The sequence below is a fragment of the Colossoma macropomum genome, unplaced genomic scaffold, assembly GCF_904425465.1.
Source record: "Colossoma macropomum unplaced genomic scaffold, Colossoma_macropomum, whole genome shotgun sequence".
In the NCBI taxonomy this organism is placed as follows: Eukaryota; Metazoa; Chordata; class Actinopteri; order Characiformes; family Serrasalmidae; genus Colossoma; species Colossoma macropomum.
In genome coordinates, this window is record NW_023494932.1 from 55,637 (window position 1) to 75,124 (window position 19,488).

The 19,488-nt window shown below is 39.7% G+C and overlaps 1 protein-coding gene across 1 annotated transcript; it reads left to right on the forward strand.

Annotated features, from left to right (window-relative positions):
- The first annotated feature begins 1,117 nt into the window (after window positions 1-1,117).
- LOC118800606 (H-2 class II histocompatibility antigen, E-S beta chain-like) lies at window positions 1,118-18,281 on the forward strand. Its single transcript, XM_036560869.1, has 7 exons — window positions 1,118-1,169; window positions 1,891-2,160; window positions 7,096-7,377; window positions 7,814-7,936; window positions 10,535-10,553; window positions 15,631-15,943; window positions 18,270-18,281. Exons 1-7 carry the CDS (start codon window positions 1,118-1,120, stop codon window positions 18,279-18,281), a joined length of 1,071 nt encoding a protein of 356 aa, XP_036416762.1.
- Window positions 18,282-19,488: the final 1,207 nt, after the last annotated feature.

Genomic DNA, 19,488 nt, shown 5'->3' on the forward strand with positions numbered 1-19,488 from the left:
CAGGAGATCACTAAGGACTGACCGTCACACCGGAAACCGTTCATTCTTCATTTAGTCCACATCGGAGACTCATGTGAAACGGCATGCAGAGAGTTTACAGCTGCTGAAGTTGCAGCAGAGGTTTTGGAAAGTAGTGATGAAGATAACGGAGCATTTTGATATGAAACATATGTGTATTAGTTTTATGTAAGAGTCTCTAAAAGGTGAGTTTAACTCTCATAACCCCAGGATAACAAGAGACAGCCACACATGGCACATGTTGCTATTTTCAGGATACTGAGCTACTCAGATATGTCATTATTTGACGTATAAATGCTAAGAGATTTTTGATATCTTTATAAATTTGGCTCATTTTTGATCAAAAATTTCGCTTAGCACCTGCAAAAGTTTGTACATTTTTGCTTATACAGATCTTACAAACAAGTGTCAGCTCAGATACCTTTTCAGAAATTGTTTTAATATTACATTGAGCTGCATGTTTACTGTCCTTATATGAGAATCACATCAGCCTTTAAACCCTGTGTTATAATATGGAGCCTGAAAGCTAATAGAGGGCTAATATAATGGTAGCAATTGGATTTCGGGCGTTGTTTGGAGCTGCGTTACTGGCTGATGCTTAGCCCCAGCTGGATGTAACTATGCTGGTTAGTGAGGGCGGAGTCTGCTGAGTGTTCCCATCTGCATACAATGTTGCTATTTTAACCTTTTGTTATAAAATGAAGGCTAAAAAGCAGAGATCTAAAATCAGGATTTGGGGTGATATTTAGAGCCATATTACTCACTGATGCTGACATCGATGAACTCACACTGGTCCAGGTCTGCTGAGTGCTCTGATATGTGCGCCATGTCTGTAGCTCAAACTGGTTTAAAGTTATAAACGCTAGTTTATGTCGCATATTCAGCTTCTAGGTTTTAAGAAGATATGCAAAAATTGAGGAAATGCCCCAGAGGGTTAATTCCCAGCTCATCTAATCTGAACTGCAGTCATGATGCAGCCTAGTAACATGTGATGCACTGGTATGTAGATTCTGATTGGACAGTGAACTGAAGAGTCTGTACGAACTGGAACTCACTCTCTTAGACTCTCTCAGTTGTTGTTGGATGTAGAGCGAGAAAAATGTTGCTGAACCTCCTGTTGCTACTCCTGCTGAATCAGTCTATACAGACAGGTACGTTTACATTTAGAACATGTCGTTTTCCACTGAACTGAATGTACAGACTGTGTGCAGTTTGAAAATGATAACTCTACAGAACAAAGTTCTTAATGTTGAATAAATGAAATTTAATAACCTAAACCAAAAACGGCAGTTTCTGTATAAAAATATGATGGCTTATGTTATTTGGGCGGACATATTTTGTGACCTTGATTAAACTGTATACATTTTTTTATTTATACACTCCTGGGCAAAAAAATGGGCCAAGCCCAAAATAGCAAAACATTAAGCTTTTTAACTACAATAATTAAATAAATAGATGCAGCAAGTTTATGTGGAGGAGCTTTTCTTTTTGACTACTTTAAATGTTGAAGGTTTGTGTTTAAACAGTCTGTTACAGAAAGAAGAGTCAATATTGATCCATTCAACTTTGACGGCTTCAACAGCTGAAAAACAGTGCCAAGCTAGTTTGTGTTTAATCTGAGACCAAATATTTTCTATAGGGTTTAAATCTGGACTCTGACCAGCCAAAACCATCAGTTAAAAACCATTATATTTGGGGCTTGGCCCATTTTTGTGCCCAGGAGTTCACTTATTCGAATGTTAATGCTAATGCTAATGCTAAAATCTAAGTTATAATAGTTATAATAGTACACAAAAACTGTTAGGACAAACAACCTCTTTAGATATTAGGTATTTCTGTTATTGTTACCTGTGTCTTCCCCTCCATTGGCAGATGGATATTATTTTTCCATGGTACATGAATGCACCTGCAGCTCAGAAGATCTGAACGACATAGAATACATCTATAAGGTTTATTTTAATAAGGAACTATCGGTGCAGTTCAGCAGCTCTGTGGGGAAGTTTATAGGCTTCAATGAGCTCGGAGTGGCGGATGCGGCGCGCCGGAACAGCGGCAATTCACTACAGTTTCACAGAACTCTGCTGGACGAAGTCTGCAAACCCGGCCTAAATATTATGTATTCTCATTTCCTGAATAAGAAAGGTAAGTGGCACTAATGATCCGCATGGTATGAATGATATGACTGTTGAAAAGAAGACACGAGTGCTTTAAGTGCTTTTATTAAACTAAGCAAAATCTCTATTATCTATTATTATCTATATTATCTCTGTTATTATTTTATGTGAGTAGCAGTGCAGTTGGGTTTCCTGTATTGCATATGCTAGTACATTTAGCATGGAAGTCAATTCAATTTTACAATGATTTCAAGTCTTATTTCTAAGGTTCAGATATGAAATTAGGCACTGATGTACATCAAAATGCTTTAGTGTAAAATATTAATATTATATTTTTGGGCACACTATTTTAAGTGGTCCTTTTTAGATGAAATAAACACTCAACAGACTCTCAATAACATAAACAACAATATATAAATGATGTAGTAGCAGTAAATAAATTCAGTGGATTATCAGGAGACTTTTAATAAACTGTGTAAACAAAATGTGTTTCTAATATGCTGAATTCAGCTGTTTTTAATTTTATTTGGAGACCATGGTCAGATCTGTAGATTAACTGGATTAGGGTTTGGTTTAAATTAGGATTAGGATTAGGGCCAGGGTGAGGGTTAGGATTAGGTTTTGGGTTGAGGTTAAGGTTAGGTTTAGGGTTAGGGCCGGGGTGAGGGTTAGGATTAGGTTTTGGGTTGAGGTTAAGGTTAGGTTTAGGGTTAGGGCCGGGGTGAGGGTTAGGATTAGGTTTTGGGTTGAGATTAAGGTTAAGGTTAGGATTAGGGCCAGGGTGAGGGTTAGGATTAGGTTTTGGGTTGAGATTAAGGTTAAGGTTAGGATTAGGGCCAGGGTGAGGGTTAGGATGGGCTTTGGGTTGAGGTTAAGGTTAAGGTTAGGATTAGGGCCAGGGTGAGGGTTAGGATTAGGTTTTGGGTTGAGGTTAAGGTTAGGTTTAGGGTTAGGCCAGGGTGATGGATAGGATTAAGGTCAGGTTAATGGTTAATGTTAGGATTAGATTTTGAGTTGAGGTTAAGGTTAGGGTTAGGATCAGGTCCAGGCTGAGGGTTAGAATTAGGTTTTGGGTTGAAGTTAAGGTTAGGGTTAGGATTAAGGCCAGGGTCAGGGCGAGGGTTGGGTTTTGGGTAAGGTTGGCTAAAATTCTTAATGGAATAACATTAAATCTACTTCTTGTAACATAACAGTGCATCTACTTAATGTAGTAATGTATCAACAGAACATCTTAGATATTTGCTTTGATGTATTCAGATGCTTCACTACTGCTACTTCACTGATATGTTGTTGTTGTGTTACTGATGATTTGTTTAGAGTGTATTAATTACAAAGGACCTCTTAAAAAATAGTTACCACATTTTCTGCCTACATGCCTTTCTTAATTTTCCTAATTCTTTTACATCTTATCAGTTCACATTTGGTGCCAGCGTTAGCATATTCTGTCCACTGTACACTGAAGTTTAGTAAGAACTATGTACTGCCACTTTGAGCCATGTTTTTACTGGGTTTTAGCAAAACTCATTTATTTTCAGAACATATCATGGCTGTTGGTACAAAACCTCATATGTCCATGTTTGTTGTTTTCATTTTTGACATAATTTCAAATCGCCAGCTGCTCTTTACATTCTGTTAAAATTTCTTGATGAGTGGACCAACAGAAATGGTCCAAAATTACTTGGAATAAATAGTTTTTACTTAATTTCCATTTGAAGTTAAGAAGGTTCCTTCTCCTGTAAAGCCACCTTTTGGAGGATATGAGGTTTTGTTACAACAACAATAATATGTTATATGTTTTGAGACATTTTGAGTTACCATTTCCACATGTCATCACCTACTGTGTCCATCTTAACATTCATTTCACTCTGTTTTGGTGATGTGATAACACTTCTGCCACTAACCTCTCTCTTTCTGATTACCTCTCTCAGTTTAAATGCCCTGAAGAGCTTTGCCAATGGTCTTATCTGTCACATCTTTCTATGTAAGCAAAGTTGATTTATCTTATATGCACCTCATGTCATCTGTTATATCAGCTGATGTCCAGACAGAATTACTTTAAACTGTTTTTGTTGAGATTAGGCTCCATTATGAGTTACGAGCTCAGGACCCACTGATGCCAAAAGAAACAGCAAACTGTCTGGGGTCTGATTCATGTATTCTGGTCCTGACTGTGACAAAGACACACTGTCCCTGCGTGTTGTGACTTAGAGTGAAACATGATGCCTAAGTGAGAATGTATGCCAAAATCTATTTGGACTGGCAACAGCCAGTCGCGTGAAACATGAGGAGCCCAGCTTATTTTTCAACAAAGGAAAAAAGAAAGTCCAAGAGCTGTTTACACCCTGGAACAGGTTAGATGTGCAGCATGTTAAGAAAGTTCAGACATACTTCAAACTAAACTTAAAGTTAGCTGGCATAGTAACAAGTAATCCTGCTTTGTGAGACAGGCTCAGTGTCAGCCTGTACTGCTAATGAAAAAGGTAAGTAATTGGTAATTAGTGGTCAGCCTCCAAACAGTAATTAGACTGGCACAAATACACAAAACTAAAGGGCTCTTGAATCCAGATAGGCAGCTAGTCTGTGCCTCTCATTGCTATTCCTGAATAAAAAAGTGCTGTTTTGTTTTTATTCAACTGCAGAAAGTTTTGTCCCGTCCAGTTAGTGATGAGCTCAAGGCACTTACAAAGTGAGTAAAGGGGACTTGTTTGGTTGTTTGGGCCAAGAAAATCTGAGTTTATCTGCATAGCTGTGGTGAGACATCCTATAGTCTTCTAGGACTTGGCCAAGAGGAAGCATATATAAATTAAATAAGAGTGGCCCAAGAATCAAACCTTGGGGAACACCACACATCACTGGTACTCTCTAAGAAACATTATATTCTATTTTGACAAAGAAAAGACTGCTGAAAATAAAAAAGTGCACTTTTTAGTTCTTAGATCTGTTTCTCTGCATACTTTGTTATACCCCTTTGATTATGTTCTTCAATGGTCAGGACCCCCACTTGACCATCACTGAGCAGGTACTATTTGGGTGGTGGATCATTCTCAGCACTGCAGTGACACTGATATGGTGGTGTGTTCATGTGTGCTGCACTGGTATGAGTGGATCAGACACTACAGTGCTGCAGTAATTCAAGTTCTTCAAACCCTTGGCTTTTGAGTTTATAAACATCAAGGATATAGATATTTATAGATAAATTGTAACCCAAAGGCTATTATTAGCAAAGGCCCCTGTCCGCATCGACCTAATAAAGCAAGAGTGACTGTGAGGAGACCTCATCAGTGTAGCAGCATGTACTGGGTCTACGTCACATGGTACCAGCTGGTATCGGATCTCGGTGTCAGTGCCTTTTTATGAGGTCAAATACAGGCAGGTAATGGGCTGAGACCCGATACCAATGTCTGCATTGATGCATCCCTAGTCTATACCAGATGACTTGTCAATCACAAAAATTCTCAGATACATCTAAAACAAACTGTACACTGTGAAGAAAATCAGTAGAAACTATATTGATCAGCTGTCACTAACTGAACTTTTTATCCTAAATTTAGTTTAATTAGCTTAATTAGCTTTAACTTTAACTACAGAATTTAATTAACCTGATTGCCTTAAAATGTTGAACTTACCGAACTTCAAATAATAAGTTCACAGAATGTAAAACAGGTTTTTGTTTTGTAAACTTACTATGAGAAGTTCAATGAACTCAAAAATTTAAGATGACCAGGTTAAGTATTTTATATTTATACAGCAGTTAGTTCCAGCCACGCAAGCTGGTTGGTTGAGAAGCGTTCTAACTGTGCTGTTATTTCGCCATAACATTACGTTTTTTTCACAAACACTGTATCACTCCGCTGAGACTTTGACAGCTGTAGGAGACGCTCCAGCCATTTGATCGTTTTTACTTCTTACTTTGCCACAAACAGAAAACGGACACTTTTAAGATCACATTTGACCGACAGCCGATTTGGTCAGACTCTGAAGATGAGACAACACTAAATTCCCAAACTGTCATCACCACTGAGCAGCTTTTCAGTCGGCAGCTGTGACAGAAGAACAGCTGAACAACCTGGAATCAGCCAGAAATAAACCCAACACCATTCGCCAAACTAAATGGGCTGTAAGATGCTTTACAGACTGGCTGGAACAAAACAACATTAATACTGATCTGGCAAAGACGGACAAAACTGAGCTAAACTTGATATTGCGGCAGTTTTATGGCTCAGTCTGATTTGGTCAGACTCTGAAGATCAGACCACACGTTTGGCGAATGGTATTGGGTTCATTTCTGGCTGATTCCAGGTTGTTTAGCTGTTCTTCTGTCACAGCTGCCGACTGAAACCTGCTCAGTGGTGATGACAGTTTGGGAATTTAGTGTAAGGAGCTGGAGAACGAACTGCCGGCTGTGCAGCGAGTGGGCGGAGCTCGTTACTCTGACGTAGCAACAAGCTGCTTGTTAAGGAACTATAATTTGGTGAAGGAACTGCGAACATTAAAACATATTAAACGCCGCGTTCACGACCCAGTTTATTAATTTATTACTTTATTTATTTAACTGCTGTATAAAAGCAGTAGAACACTCGAGGAGTGTGTTATCAGGAATAACATCACGGCTGTGATGATCTACGGTGACCAAATCACAGCCGTGATGTTATTTCGCGATAACACACTCCCTCTCGTGTTCTATTGCTTAAATATAATTTTTTTTTACTTTAAACAGTGAATCATGTTTTAAAGTGCAGTTGATATAATTAATATAATGAACATGATTTAATTATTAATATATCCACTGATGTAGATATGTTCATGATTAATGAATGATGTTTGTGATTCTAGGCTGATGTTCCTCTCATTAGTAAACTTGAGTATTACTTAAAGTTTTATCATTTAAATCAGCGATTCGCTAATAATCATGTTTTAAAAATAATTTTATAAACGTATCAATAATATCTGTACTTGTTTGTAGTGCGGCCCAAGATCCGGCTCAGGTTGCAACAGGAGGCCAGTGGTGGTCATCCAGCTATGATGATGTGCAGTGCATACAGCTTCTACCCCCCATCCATCGATGTGTACTGGCTAAGAGACGGTAAAAAGGTGACCTCTGATATGGTTTCCATAGAGGAGATGGCTGATGGAGACTGGTACTACCAGGCCCACTCCCACCTGGAATACACGCCCACATCTGGAGAGAAGATCTCCTGTGTGGTGGAGCACGCCAGCTCCAAGGAGCCCATCATCTACGACTGGGGTGAGAATAAACACACATTGTTTATAATATATTAAAAAATCAATCATGAATTTGCAAAATTTGAGGTCACATTTTATGACCACCTCCTTGTTTCTACACTCATTGTCCATTTTATCAGCTCCACTTACTATATAGGTGCACTTTGTAGTTCTACAGTTACAGACTGTAGTCCATCTGTTTCTCTGCATACTTTGTTAGCCCCCTTTTACCCTGTTCTTCAGTGGTCAGGACCCCCATGGACCCTCACAGAGCAGGTACTATTTGGGTGGATCATTCTCAGCACTGCAGTAATACTGACGTGGTGGTGGTGTGTTAGTGTGTGTTGTGCTGGTCTGAGTGGATCCTGACCACTGAAGTAATATTAACATTAGGTGGTTCCATGCTGCTGGTGATATTCTAAGTACTTAACATTACTGAAACCTGTAAAATTCCACAGAAGTTTCCACTTTTTCTGAGTTTGAGTGGAACAAGATTGCTCTCGGAACTTCAGGGCTGGTGTTGGGGGCCATCCTGTCATCTGCTGGATTCATCTACTACATCTACAAGAAGAAATTTCTAGGTCAGTGCAAATACAAGAGATTATTATTAATGATCCATCTGGAGCAGAGGTTGAAAACACGTGCCCACATGTTGGCCAAGACAATCACGCAATTTGGTCTAATCTCACGCTCTCACACCACACTTTACATTTCTCACACATTTTTACAGAACAGCCTACCAGTGAATCTTAACATGTGGGCATGACAAAGTCACATGTGGACCAAACCTTGCTGTCATGGACAAACTTTAAGAGGTTAAAAGAAGCAAGATTAAATTCAAAAGGTAGAGCTCTGAGAGCAACACAGAGCAGCTCCCAAAAACACTTCATGAGTTGATGAAACCCTGATGAGAGGTGTCCAGTTTAGAGGAGAAAGAACAAGGAACATACTTTATCCAAACTGTCATCTACATTCATTTTCAAATGAACCAAAGAAAACAGTGACATTGTCAGCTGCTGCTGAAACCTGCCCAGATCACCAGTCTTCACAACTCAGCCTCCACTCTAAGGAAGCAGCTATTAGCTGACTACAAACTAATCCTTGCTAAACAAGTACAGTGTACTGTTTTTGTCTAACTTTGTTCTTTTAGAATAAAATAGCAGCTGTTTTTGTGGCAGTTTTGGAGCCGTATGAGGCTGTGATGCAGGAAACCTCCTCTAATACAGGTTCACCGTAAATGCACCGTGGACAATAATTCCAGTCTGATCACATTGGCTGCGGGTGATGGAGTATGAAGTATGCGCACGCTGTACATAGTCAGACAGATATGGCCTCAGGTCTGAATTATACTTTCACTGTGGTGTTGAGGCTCCACAGACAGCACACGAATCTGAAGCAAACATGTAGCACTTATAGATAAAAACGAGCTGCAAATGCAGAAAACACTTTCATCAAAATGACATCATGGGCGCTGCTTTTTACAAACATGCTGCAAATTAAGAAAACGGTCTCATCAAAATGACGACACCAATGCTACATTTTAGAAACGCAGTGCAAATACAGAAAACACATGCTAAACACTGATAAGCCAGTCACAACACAACAGAGACGTATATGGAGAACACTCAAAGAGGACGGAGCCATTCAGACTTTTAAATTCTATGCAGCACAAACATTGACCAGTAAAAGTAAGTTAACTTCTATTTGAGCAGATTATTACTATCTTTGTATTGTAATAGGAATTAGCTGTAAAGACTAACTGTAGAAGATTAACTTGTAACACCACAGAACTACCACAGCACAGGTATAACAAAAGATAGCAAAGCCGGCCTGGTTAACCATGAACTCGGGATGTGAGTGTCAGTGGTCTGATCTACTTCTGTTATTGATTTTCCATCATAGATATTTCATCCCCTTTGAGCCATTTGAGTCTTACAGAAACATTTCAGTTGTGTTGTGGCTTGTTTACATTGTGTTGTGGCTCATTTCTGTTGTGTTGTGGCTCATTTCTGTTGTGTTGTGGCTTGTTTACATTGTGTTGTGGCTCATTTACATTGTGTTGTGACTCATTTCTGTTGTGTTGTGACTCATTTCTGTTGTGTTGTGGCTCATTTCTGTTGTGTTGTGGCTCATTTACATTGTGTTGTGGCTCATTTACATTGTGTTGTGTCTCATTTCTGTTGTGTTGTGGCTTGTTTACATTGTGTTGTGGCTCATTTCTGTTGTGTTGTGACTCATTTCTGTTGTGTTGTGACTCATTTCTGTTGTGTTGTGGCTCATTTACATTGTGTTGTGGCTCATTTCTGTTGTGTTGTGACTCATTTCTGTTGTGTTGTGGCTCATTTACATTGTGTTGTGGCTCATTTACATTGTGTTGTGACTGGCTTTGCAGCGTTTCTGAAGTTGCATGTTTCTGTATTTGCAGTGTGTTTGTAGTTATGCTGATGAAAGTGTTTTCTGTGTTTGCAGTGTGTTTATGAGTTATGAGCAAAGTTTTTTAAATTGTGCTATGAATAGGGTCGTCCTCCGTAAATCTGCCTTCAAATCCATTTATTTTGAATGAAGCGACGTGCTGGAAGTGCATGACCACGCAGATGCTGTGCAGAGCGAGCGAGCAGAACCCAAACATTTGTCCCTCAATCCCACCTTGCAGATGATACTACATAATCAGAGACTAGTTAGTTTATCCCAGAACACAGCCTGCCTCTCTCTCTCTCTCTCTCTCTCTCTCTCTCTCTCTAACAAACCACTGCACAGTCTTTCATGGACTCTTTGTTGGAACTAGGAAATCTTAATTTTAAACGCAAACCTTGTTCCTCACACAGTTCACAGAAAAGTGTGTGAATATGCACACTGTGTTCAGTCTCAGCACTCAGAGCTTTTTTCTCATATAGTATTATGTTTCTTTAGTTTTGTTTATTTCCAATGAGTCAATTCAGAAATATTTTCAGGTTGTGATGCTGGATATACAAAAAAAAGTAACTCACTCACTGAAGAAGTTTCCCAATAAACTACTTATTTACTCTTACTTGAGTAACGTCCTTTATTAATACTTTTACATGTTACTTTAGTGATAACTTGAGTACAGTACTTTTACTTAAGTAGGGATTTTCAATACTTTTTCCAACCCTGATTTTAAGGTATTTAATTAATATATAATTATTACTGTGTTTTTACAGGAAAGATCCTGATGCCAAGGTAAGAGCTAGTAAACTATTTTTGCCTTTTTGTTTGTCATTTATGGACTGGTTTTCCTGACCATTATTTTTTGGATAATACTCACTGATTGTTTACTTCAGTTAAAAAAAATGTACGCTCTTACACGTTTATCTGAATCATTTCAGGTGCGTGTGTTGATGTAAAGGACTCATCTTCAATCTCAGGTGGTGAAGCAGTGAAGACAAACACAGCTTTAATTCTCTGTACTTTAGTCACTCTATTCAATGAATAGCCGTTTTACTTGTATTTCTGTATTTAAACTTGTACTTCGTTACAGTACATTAAGTGTCAATATTGTTTGACTTAGCATCAAAGGTCAAAACCATCTGTAAAGACCATAATATATCGGACTTGGCTCATTTTTTTGTTGTTGTCATTTTTTGTTGAGTTTAAGTCTATTGTGTTAAAAGGCAACATATACTTATTTATTTTTTTAATTGTCCATTTTGCTTTGTTTATTAAAAAAGTTGTGGACACGTTTCTTTGTCTTCTCTGACCTTTTTAATGCATATCAGTAAAATCTGACATAATATACAGAGCATTATTAATTAATATTGAGCAGTTTGTTGTAATTCTTATATCTTGGCCAATTAGAACTAATAGTGCAAAAATGAGAACTGCTCAGATAATGTAAAGCCTGCCCTTCTAAGGGGCCATAGATGTGGGAGAGGGGATGTTGAAGTTGAAACCTGTTTGATGGAAAACATCTGAACTAAATCCTTCAGTTGTGGCTTATGCCGTTGATTTGTTGTAGGATGCATGATAAAAATCCTGTCAGATGATATGATATGTGTATATTTGTATATTTGTTGCTGTAAAACCCTGGCTTGTGTGAGAGGAGTGAGGAAACTTTCTTTTATTATAACAAACAGAAGCAGGCTAAGCTTTTCAGCTTATCTAACGTAATTAGGACTCATTTGCCTGTGACTTTTCAGTCACATAGTTTGATTTTTTTATAATATGTCTGTGTATATGAATAATATTCAGAAAAGAGGATATTGTTGATTACAGTAATATATTGCAGTCAATATGTAGTCTTAAACATGTTTAGCAGGACAGAATTTTTTTTTGGTCTGGTGGCTGGGATGTTTTTTGTTTTTTTTTTAAGTATGACCTCTTTGTTTAACCTCTAGACAAAGTACAGTGAAGGATATAGTATCATGCAAAAGTTAAAATGTATATAGGCCAACAGTATTTACTACAGTGTGTGTAAAACATATTACTATGCAAAATATAGTACAATGCATGCAGAATATAGTACAGTCTATAAAGAACATATAACGCTGCATGCAGAATATAGTATAGTGTGTGCAGAATATACCATCCCACATATAGTACAATGCATGCAGAATATAGTACAGTTGGTGAAGAATATAGTACCATGCAAAATATGGAACAGTGTGTGCAGAATATAGTACCATGCAAATTATAGTACATTGTGTGAAGAACATAGTACCATGTAAAATACAGTGCAGTGTATGCAGATCATAGTACCATGCAACATATAGTACCATGCTTGCAGAATAAAGTACAGTGCAAAATATAGTACAATGTGTGCAGAATACAGTACAATGAACACAACATGTAGTACGGTGTGCAGAATAAAGTACCATGCAAAATACAGTAAAATGTGTGCAAAATATAGTACAGCGTGTTCAGAATATAGTACCATGCAACATATATTACAGTGTGTGCAGAATATAGTGTAGTGCAAAATATAGTACAGTGAGCACAAAATATATAGCACAGTACATTCAGAATGTAGTACAGTGTGTACAAAATATAATATTGTGCAGAAATAGCACAGTAAGAATTTAGTACAGTGTTTACAGCATATAGTATTGTGTAAAATATAGTGCAGTGTGTGCAGAACATAGCATGGTGCAAAATGTTTTACAGTCTGTGCAGGGGTCAGGGAAAAAACAAGGACACTAAAGCTTTGTGATCTGGCTTTATAAGCACATTAATATTAGGGAAAGACAGCATGGAAACAGGAATGGACAGAGGCTGAAAAGGAAATCTGCCTTTTCAGACCTTTTCTTTTAGGGAACTTTTGCATATGATGAATTTCTTTGTTTCCTGATTCTTTCAGGCTCTCTGGCTGTTTCCAAACCCGTTTTGCCTGGTTGTGCCTAAACATCTACAAACTATTTTTACTCTATCTTTTTGAACTCAGAAGTTCCTCATTGCTATGAAAACTTCTAATTATTGTCAGAGCCACTATCAGGCAAAACAAGATGCACCCAAGTCTGTGATGAGAGGATAAGTAAGATATCTTGATGTAAAAGACTCGAAGAATGAGAAGAAACTGTTAAAGCATCATAACACTGGCGACTTTATACCGACAATGGTGTTTTCATTCTATTCCAGTAGAATCACACCTGATCCCACTTGTTTATTCAGTTGGTTTTAATCTTCAAACAGTTGATCATTTATACATTTGTAAGCAAATGTTGGGCCCTCATTTGCAGTGCATATTATTACCAAGCTAACGGTGGTATATATTCACTTTATCACACTAAATGTAATACTACACAGCTGTACCTGAAACATTGATTGTTGCAGCTTGTAAGATGTACATGTAACATCTTTTAACTTTGTATACTGCAATCCTTAAAAAAATGGTATATTTGGACAACCCCAGCCAAGTCACATATTTTGATAAGTAAAAATCTTTGTAGCCATAAAAGATTAAAGTACAATTGATTACAATAAATTGATTATACACATATATATATATATATATATATATATATATATATATATTTTATTGTGGCATACACAAAAGTTTGGATGTCCTTCCAGGTGTTCCAGGAGTTCAGCAATGCAAAACAACAAGACAGAGAATCCTTTCAACAGAGAGTTTACAGACTAATGATGTTGTTTGCTTTGCAGATCAGTGGGTCTGAGTTTCAAGAAGACAAAAACTTAGTCCAAGGCAACATTCTTCTCTCATCATATGAGGGTCTGAACTAAAAACATTCCTATGCTAAGATAGACATTAATTCAGTCATATCAAATTCAACCATTACTGATGACTTTATATCGGAGCTCATAATGATAACTCTACCTGGATAAACCAAGAGACAGAGGTGCCTAGGTCAAACACATAAGCCCAAATTATCCAGCACTAGTTTAAGAAAACATAATGACAGTAATGGGCGGAGGGGTGCAATTGTACTGCCATACATGAACTGACTGCACAGGTGTAAAATTCATTTTAAATAAAGGGAGGGAGGGAACTTTCATATAACTTCAGATATAAGTTATATAAGCATCTTAGTATCTGGATAAACAGCACTTTGCAATTAAAGACATCTTCAGAGGGACAAGAAAGGAGAAATAAAGCAAATAGCATGTTTGAAAGTTGTAAGGCTGCCTTTGATTATGGTAGCATAATGTCAATGAATGTAGCGTACGAATTACAACTATTTTCACACATAGTCCTCCTTTTTTCGTGGCTCATGAGTAATTGGACAATTGGCTGCTTAGCTATTCCATGGCCAGGTGTGTGTTATTCTCTCATTATTTAATTTACAATAAAGCAGAACAAAGTTCTTGAATCCATTTGGATTATGTTGCTGTTAACTTTCAATATGAAGTTTAAAGAGCTTCACTGCCAGTGAAAAAAGCTCTTACTAGGCTGAAAAATAAAAACAAACCCACCAGAGAAAGAGCGAAAGTGTGAGAAAGTGTGGCCAAATCAACTATTTAATACATTCTTAAAAAGAAAGAATGCACTTGTCAGCTCTGAAACACCAAAAGGCCCAGAGAACCACAGAAAACAACTGTGGTAGATGACAAAAGAATGAATTTCCTGGTGAAGAAAACCCCTTACAAGCAGTTGACCAGATTAAGAACATGTTCCAGGAAGTCAGCGTATCAAAGTCAACAATCAGGACTTATCAGAGTAAATAGAGAGTGCTTACCTAAAGATTTAAACCACTGGTAAAACATCTAAAAAAGTCTTTACATTTCTAGAACAATGTCTTATTAATGCAGATCAACTTGCACCAGAATGATTAGAAGAGACGAGTATGGAGAAAGGAAGGAGCTGCTCATGATCCAAAGCATTCCACCTCATTCGCGAAGCATGGTGGAGACAGTTTTATGGTGTGAGAATGTATGGCTGCCAAAGGAATTGGTTCCCTTGAATTTATCGAAGTGGAATGTTCTGCAATGTTCTGCAATGGCCAAAGTAATCACCTGACGTCAGTCTAACTGAGCATGAATTTCACTTACAGAAGACCAAACTGAGGGTCCAAAACGCCCCAAGAACAAGAAGGAACTGAAAAAAACTGCAGTAAACGTCTGACAGAACATCATCAGGGAAGCAACCCAGCATCTGGTGATGTCTGTGGGTTCCAGACTTCAGCCAGTCCTTGACTGAAAGACTTTGACTGCAACCAAGTATTAAAAATGACAATTTGTGACCATGTTAGTTTGTCCAGTTACTTTTGAACCACTAAAAATGAGGGGTGTATAAAAATAGCTGTAATTTCTACACCGTTCATCTGATTTGGATGAAACTGCTGTCAAATTAAAGCTGAAAGTCTGCACCCATATTCATTAGTTAATAAACTCCAACATGCTGTGGTTAACAGTTAAAATAACAATAATGTATGTATTGTCCAAATATTTATGGACCTGGCTGTATGTGCTTTTGGTGTCTCTTTTTTATATAAAGCACCGTTAATACAGACAAGCAACTTTTATGTAGACTTGCCTGTTCATTCACATTTCTGAGAAATTAAGCAACACAGTTGTTTCATGAGGTCCATTTCAGAAACACTGTTTTGGGGAACTTTTATACAAACACTGTTTTGCTATTAATAGACCTATTGTAAAAAAACATCTGTATTTCCTGATTCCTCCCATGTTCAGAAATGCAGACTAGCCTTTGCAAAGCCTTACAGATTTTGCACTGTGATCACTGTGAAGCTCGCAGGACTTTTCCAAACTGGTTTTTCCTGATTCTGCTCAGCTTTCCACACCACAGCACAACTCTAAAGATACTTATTGCTTTGATTTTCTGTAATTGTTGACCTTTGCTTAGGAGACTGAGGTCATTTGGAGCGCAGGGGGCGCTCCTGAGGACCTTCTTCAACACCGTTGTGGCAGCAGCCATCTGCTGGTGTAGCAGCATCTCAAATGCGGACAGGAAGAGACTTGACAGCCTCATTAAGAGGGCCAGATCTGTCCTGGGAAGCCCCCTAAACCCAGTGCAGGTGGTGAGAGACAGGAGGATATTAGCCAGACTAGCATCCATGCATGAGACTCTGGCAGCACTGGGCAGCTCCTTCAGTGACCAGCTGCTTCACCCCAAGTGTGTGAAGGAGCACCATGACAAGTCCTTTCTTCCTGCTGCTGTTAGACTGTACAACCAGTACTGCTCCCAGTAGAACCTCCTCCACCCTCCATTAGACCTCACACACCTACAGAAGGTAAACTGTGGAATTCATCACCATTTCCTGTGTGGATCATTCTCAGCACTGCGGTAACACTGACATAGTGGTGGTGGTGTGTTAGTGTTTGTTGTGCTGGTACGAGTGGATCAGACACAGCAGTGCTGCTGGAGTTTTTAAACACCTCAGTGTCACTGCTGGACTGAGAATAGTCCACCGACCAAAAAATCCAGCCAACAGCGTCCTGTGGGCAGAGTCCTGTGACCACTGATGAAGGACTAGAGGATGACCAACACAAACTGTGCAGCAGCAGATGAGCTATTGTCTCTGACTTTACATCTACAAGGTGGACTGACAAGGTAGGAGTGTCTAATAGAGTGGACAGTGAATGGACACAGTGTTTAAAAACTCCAGCAGCACTGCTGTGTCTGATCCACTCGTACCAGCACGACACACACTAACACACCACCACCACGTCAGTGTTACTGCAGTGCTGAGAATGATCCACCACCCAAATAGTACCTGCTCTGTGAGGGTCCATGGGGGTCCTGACCACTGAAGAACAGGGTAAAAAGGGGCTAACAAAGTATCAGAGAAACAGATGGACTACAGTCTGTAACTGTAGAACTACAAAGTGCACCTATATAGTAAGTGGAGCTGATAAAATGGACAATGAGCGTAGAAACAAAGAGGTGGTCATCATGTTACGCCTGTTCGGTCTATATTGTCTATAAAGTAATAAGTTACAAACTGTAACCATGTTAAGTAATTAATAAGGTTAATTACTGGCTTGTTAATTCTCTTCCTGTTACTTCTTTTCTTGAGTGCCCTGCTCTCCCTTTGCTGCTGTAACACTGAGAATTTCCCCGTTGTGGGACTAATAAAGGATTATCATATCTTATTTTATCGTTTATTGTAGAGCTGCAGGTTATAATGTCAGCATTCTCACTGCTGTTATGCTGTGAGTGCTGACATGTGGATTCCCTCTCCATCTCCACTTTGAGAGCAGTTGAGTTTCATGGTTTCAAATACTGTGTAAATGAAGTTTAGAAGTTGTTACCAAATTCTGGATAAGACTGCAAGCACTACACAGGCTCACAGATCTCTTCCTGCAGCAGCTGCAGAAATGTGGAGCAAATGAGTGACATCTAGTGGTTGTGAGTGTATATTACACTTCATAGTGAGGATCCTTTGCAGCTGAAGCTCATATTAATAAAGAAAAAAGAATCAAGGAAAAACTCACATGGAAGAAGAGAAGCAAACCAAGCTGACTGCAAAATACTGAACATATGGAAGCCACAAAGCTCATAAAGTCTGTTGAATATGTTCTGAAAAATAGCTTACTGTAGGACTGTGTGTCTATAAACTGTCCAAAATGGCACCTTGACCCATTTACAGTCAGATATATCCAGGTAGTCTAAAATGCAATTTAAGTGTGACAAAAGCAGTATGTGACAATAGTTTGTGTATCCAAATACGTGGTGTTTATCAAACAGTATGCGACAATTTCCTAGATGACATAATTCATGAGAAATTTTGAAGTATGAGACCACAGCCACAGACCCTCCTCCAGGGGGAAGATGGCAATCTTTGGTGTAAAAAGCATAACAGGGTGCGAACAGAGAGACCAGAGGCTCTGAGTGAATGAACAGCACTATTCAAAAAACCATACGGTATACTGTATACTGCATCAGTATATTCTGAATACTGTATGCTACTCTTCATCAGAAGTATACAGAACACAAGCTGTGTGCCATACTACAAGGGGCGAGATTAGCCTTGCCAACATCAGTGAATGAGCCAATCAAACCTATCTTAAGTCCCAGGGGTGCCACCAAGGATTTTGGACCCCATGAAAAGATATCATACTGAGCCCCACCACCCTACCACTACAGGCCACACCAACCCTGAAAATGTAACACTGTGTATGCATGCATACAACACTCTGCATACTAAAAACATCTAATGGGCAAGTATTAAATTGTTCAGAGCTAATTTTATCGCATCCCACACCAGTACTGTACCTGATTTATCTTTGTTTATCATTGCAGTGCACTGCTGCAGGGAAACAATATCATAATAGAATAGTAACAATTGTTGCCATAGTTACATATTGGGATGAAACCAATTATGTATAATAATCTTTTCAGCAGGGGTTAAGCCAGCAGACTGGTTCAGCGGTAGGAGTAAGGGGATGAGGAGACGGGGCTGGTTTATTAGTAGGGGCATGAACCAACCATGTATTCCCATACCCCTGTCAATGAACCTGCCCTACTCCCCTTCCCCATAGCCCTACCAATGAACCAGCCCTGTCTCCACATCCCCATACCCCTACCAATAAACCAGCCCTGTCTCCACATCCCCATACCCCTACCAATAAACCAGCCTTGTCTCCTCATCCCCATACCCCTACCAATAAACCAGCCCTGTCTCCACATCCCCATACCCCTACCAATAAACCAGCCCTGTCTCCGCATCCCCATACCCTACCAATGAACCAGCCCTGTCTCCTCATCCCCATACCCCTACCAATGAACCAGCCCTGTCTCCTCATCCCCATACGCCTACCAATAAACCAGCTCTGTCTCCCATCCCCATACCCCTACCAATGAACCAGCATTGTCCCCTCATCCCCATACCCCTACCAATAAACCAGCCCTGTCTCCCTTTCCCCATACCCCTACCAATGAACCAGCACTGTCTCCCCATCCCCATACCCCTACCAATGAACCAGCCCTGTCTCCTCATCCCCATACCCCTACCAATGAACCCGCCCTGTCTCCTCATCCCCATACCCCTACCAATGAACCAACCCTGTCTCCCATCCCCATACCCCTACCAATAAACCAGCCCTGTCTCCCATCCCCATACCCCTACCAATAAACCAGCCCTGTCTCCCATACCCCTACCAATAAACCAGCCCTGTCTCCCCATCCCCATACCCCTACCAATAAACCAGCCCTGTCTCCTCATCCCCATACCCCTACCAATTAACCAGCCCTGTCTCCACATCCCCATAACCCTACCAATGAACCAGCACTGTCTCCCCATCCCCATACCCCTACCAATAAACCAGCCCTGTCTCCCATCCCCATACCCCTACCAATTAACCAGCCCTGTCTCCCATCCCCATAACCCTACCAATGAACCAGCACTGTCTCCCCATCCCCATACCCCTACCAATAAACCAGCCCTGTCTCCCATCCCCATAACCCTACCAATGAACCAGCACTGTCTCCCCATCCCCATACCCCTACCAATTAACCAGCCCTGTCTCCACATCCCCATAACCCTACCAATGAACCAGCACTGTCTCCCCATCCCCATACCCCTACCAATGAACCAGCACTGTCTCCTCATCCCCATACCCCTACCAATGAACCAGCACTGTCTCCCCATCCCCATACCCCTACCAATGAACCAGCCCTGTCTCCCCATCCCCATACCCCTACCAATGAACCAGCCCTGTCTCCCCATCCCCATACCCCTACCAATGAACCTGCCCTACT

Coding starts and splice junctions, on each gene's coding strand:
- LOC118800606 (XM_036560869.1), top strand. CDS start 1,118: ATGTTGCTGAACCTCCTGTTGCTACTCCTGCTGAATCAGTCTATACAG. Junction 1,170..1,890: donor GAATCAGTCTATACAGACAG/GTACGTTTACAT, acceptor CTCCATTGGCAG/ATGGATATTATTTTTCCATG. Junction 7,378..7,813: donor GCCCATCATCTACGACTGGG/GTGAGAATAAAC, acceptor AAAATTCCACAG/AAGTTTCCACTTTTTCTGAG.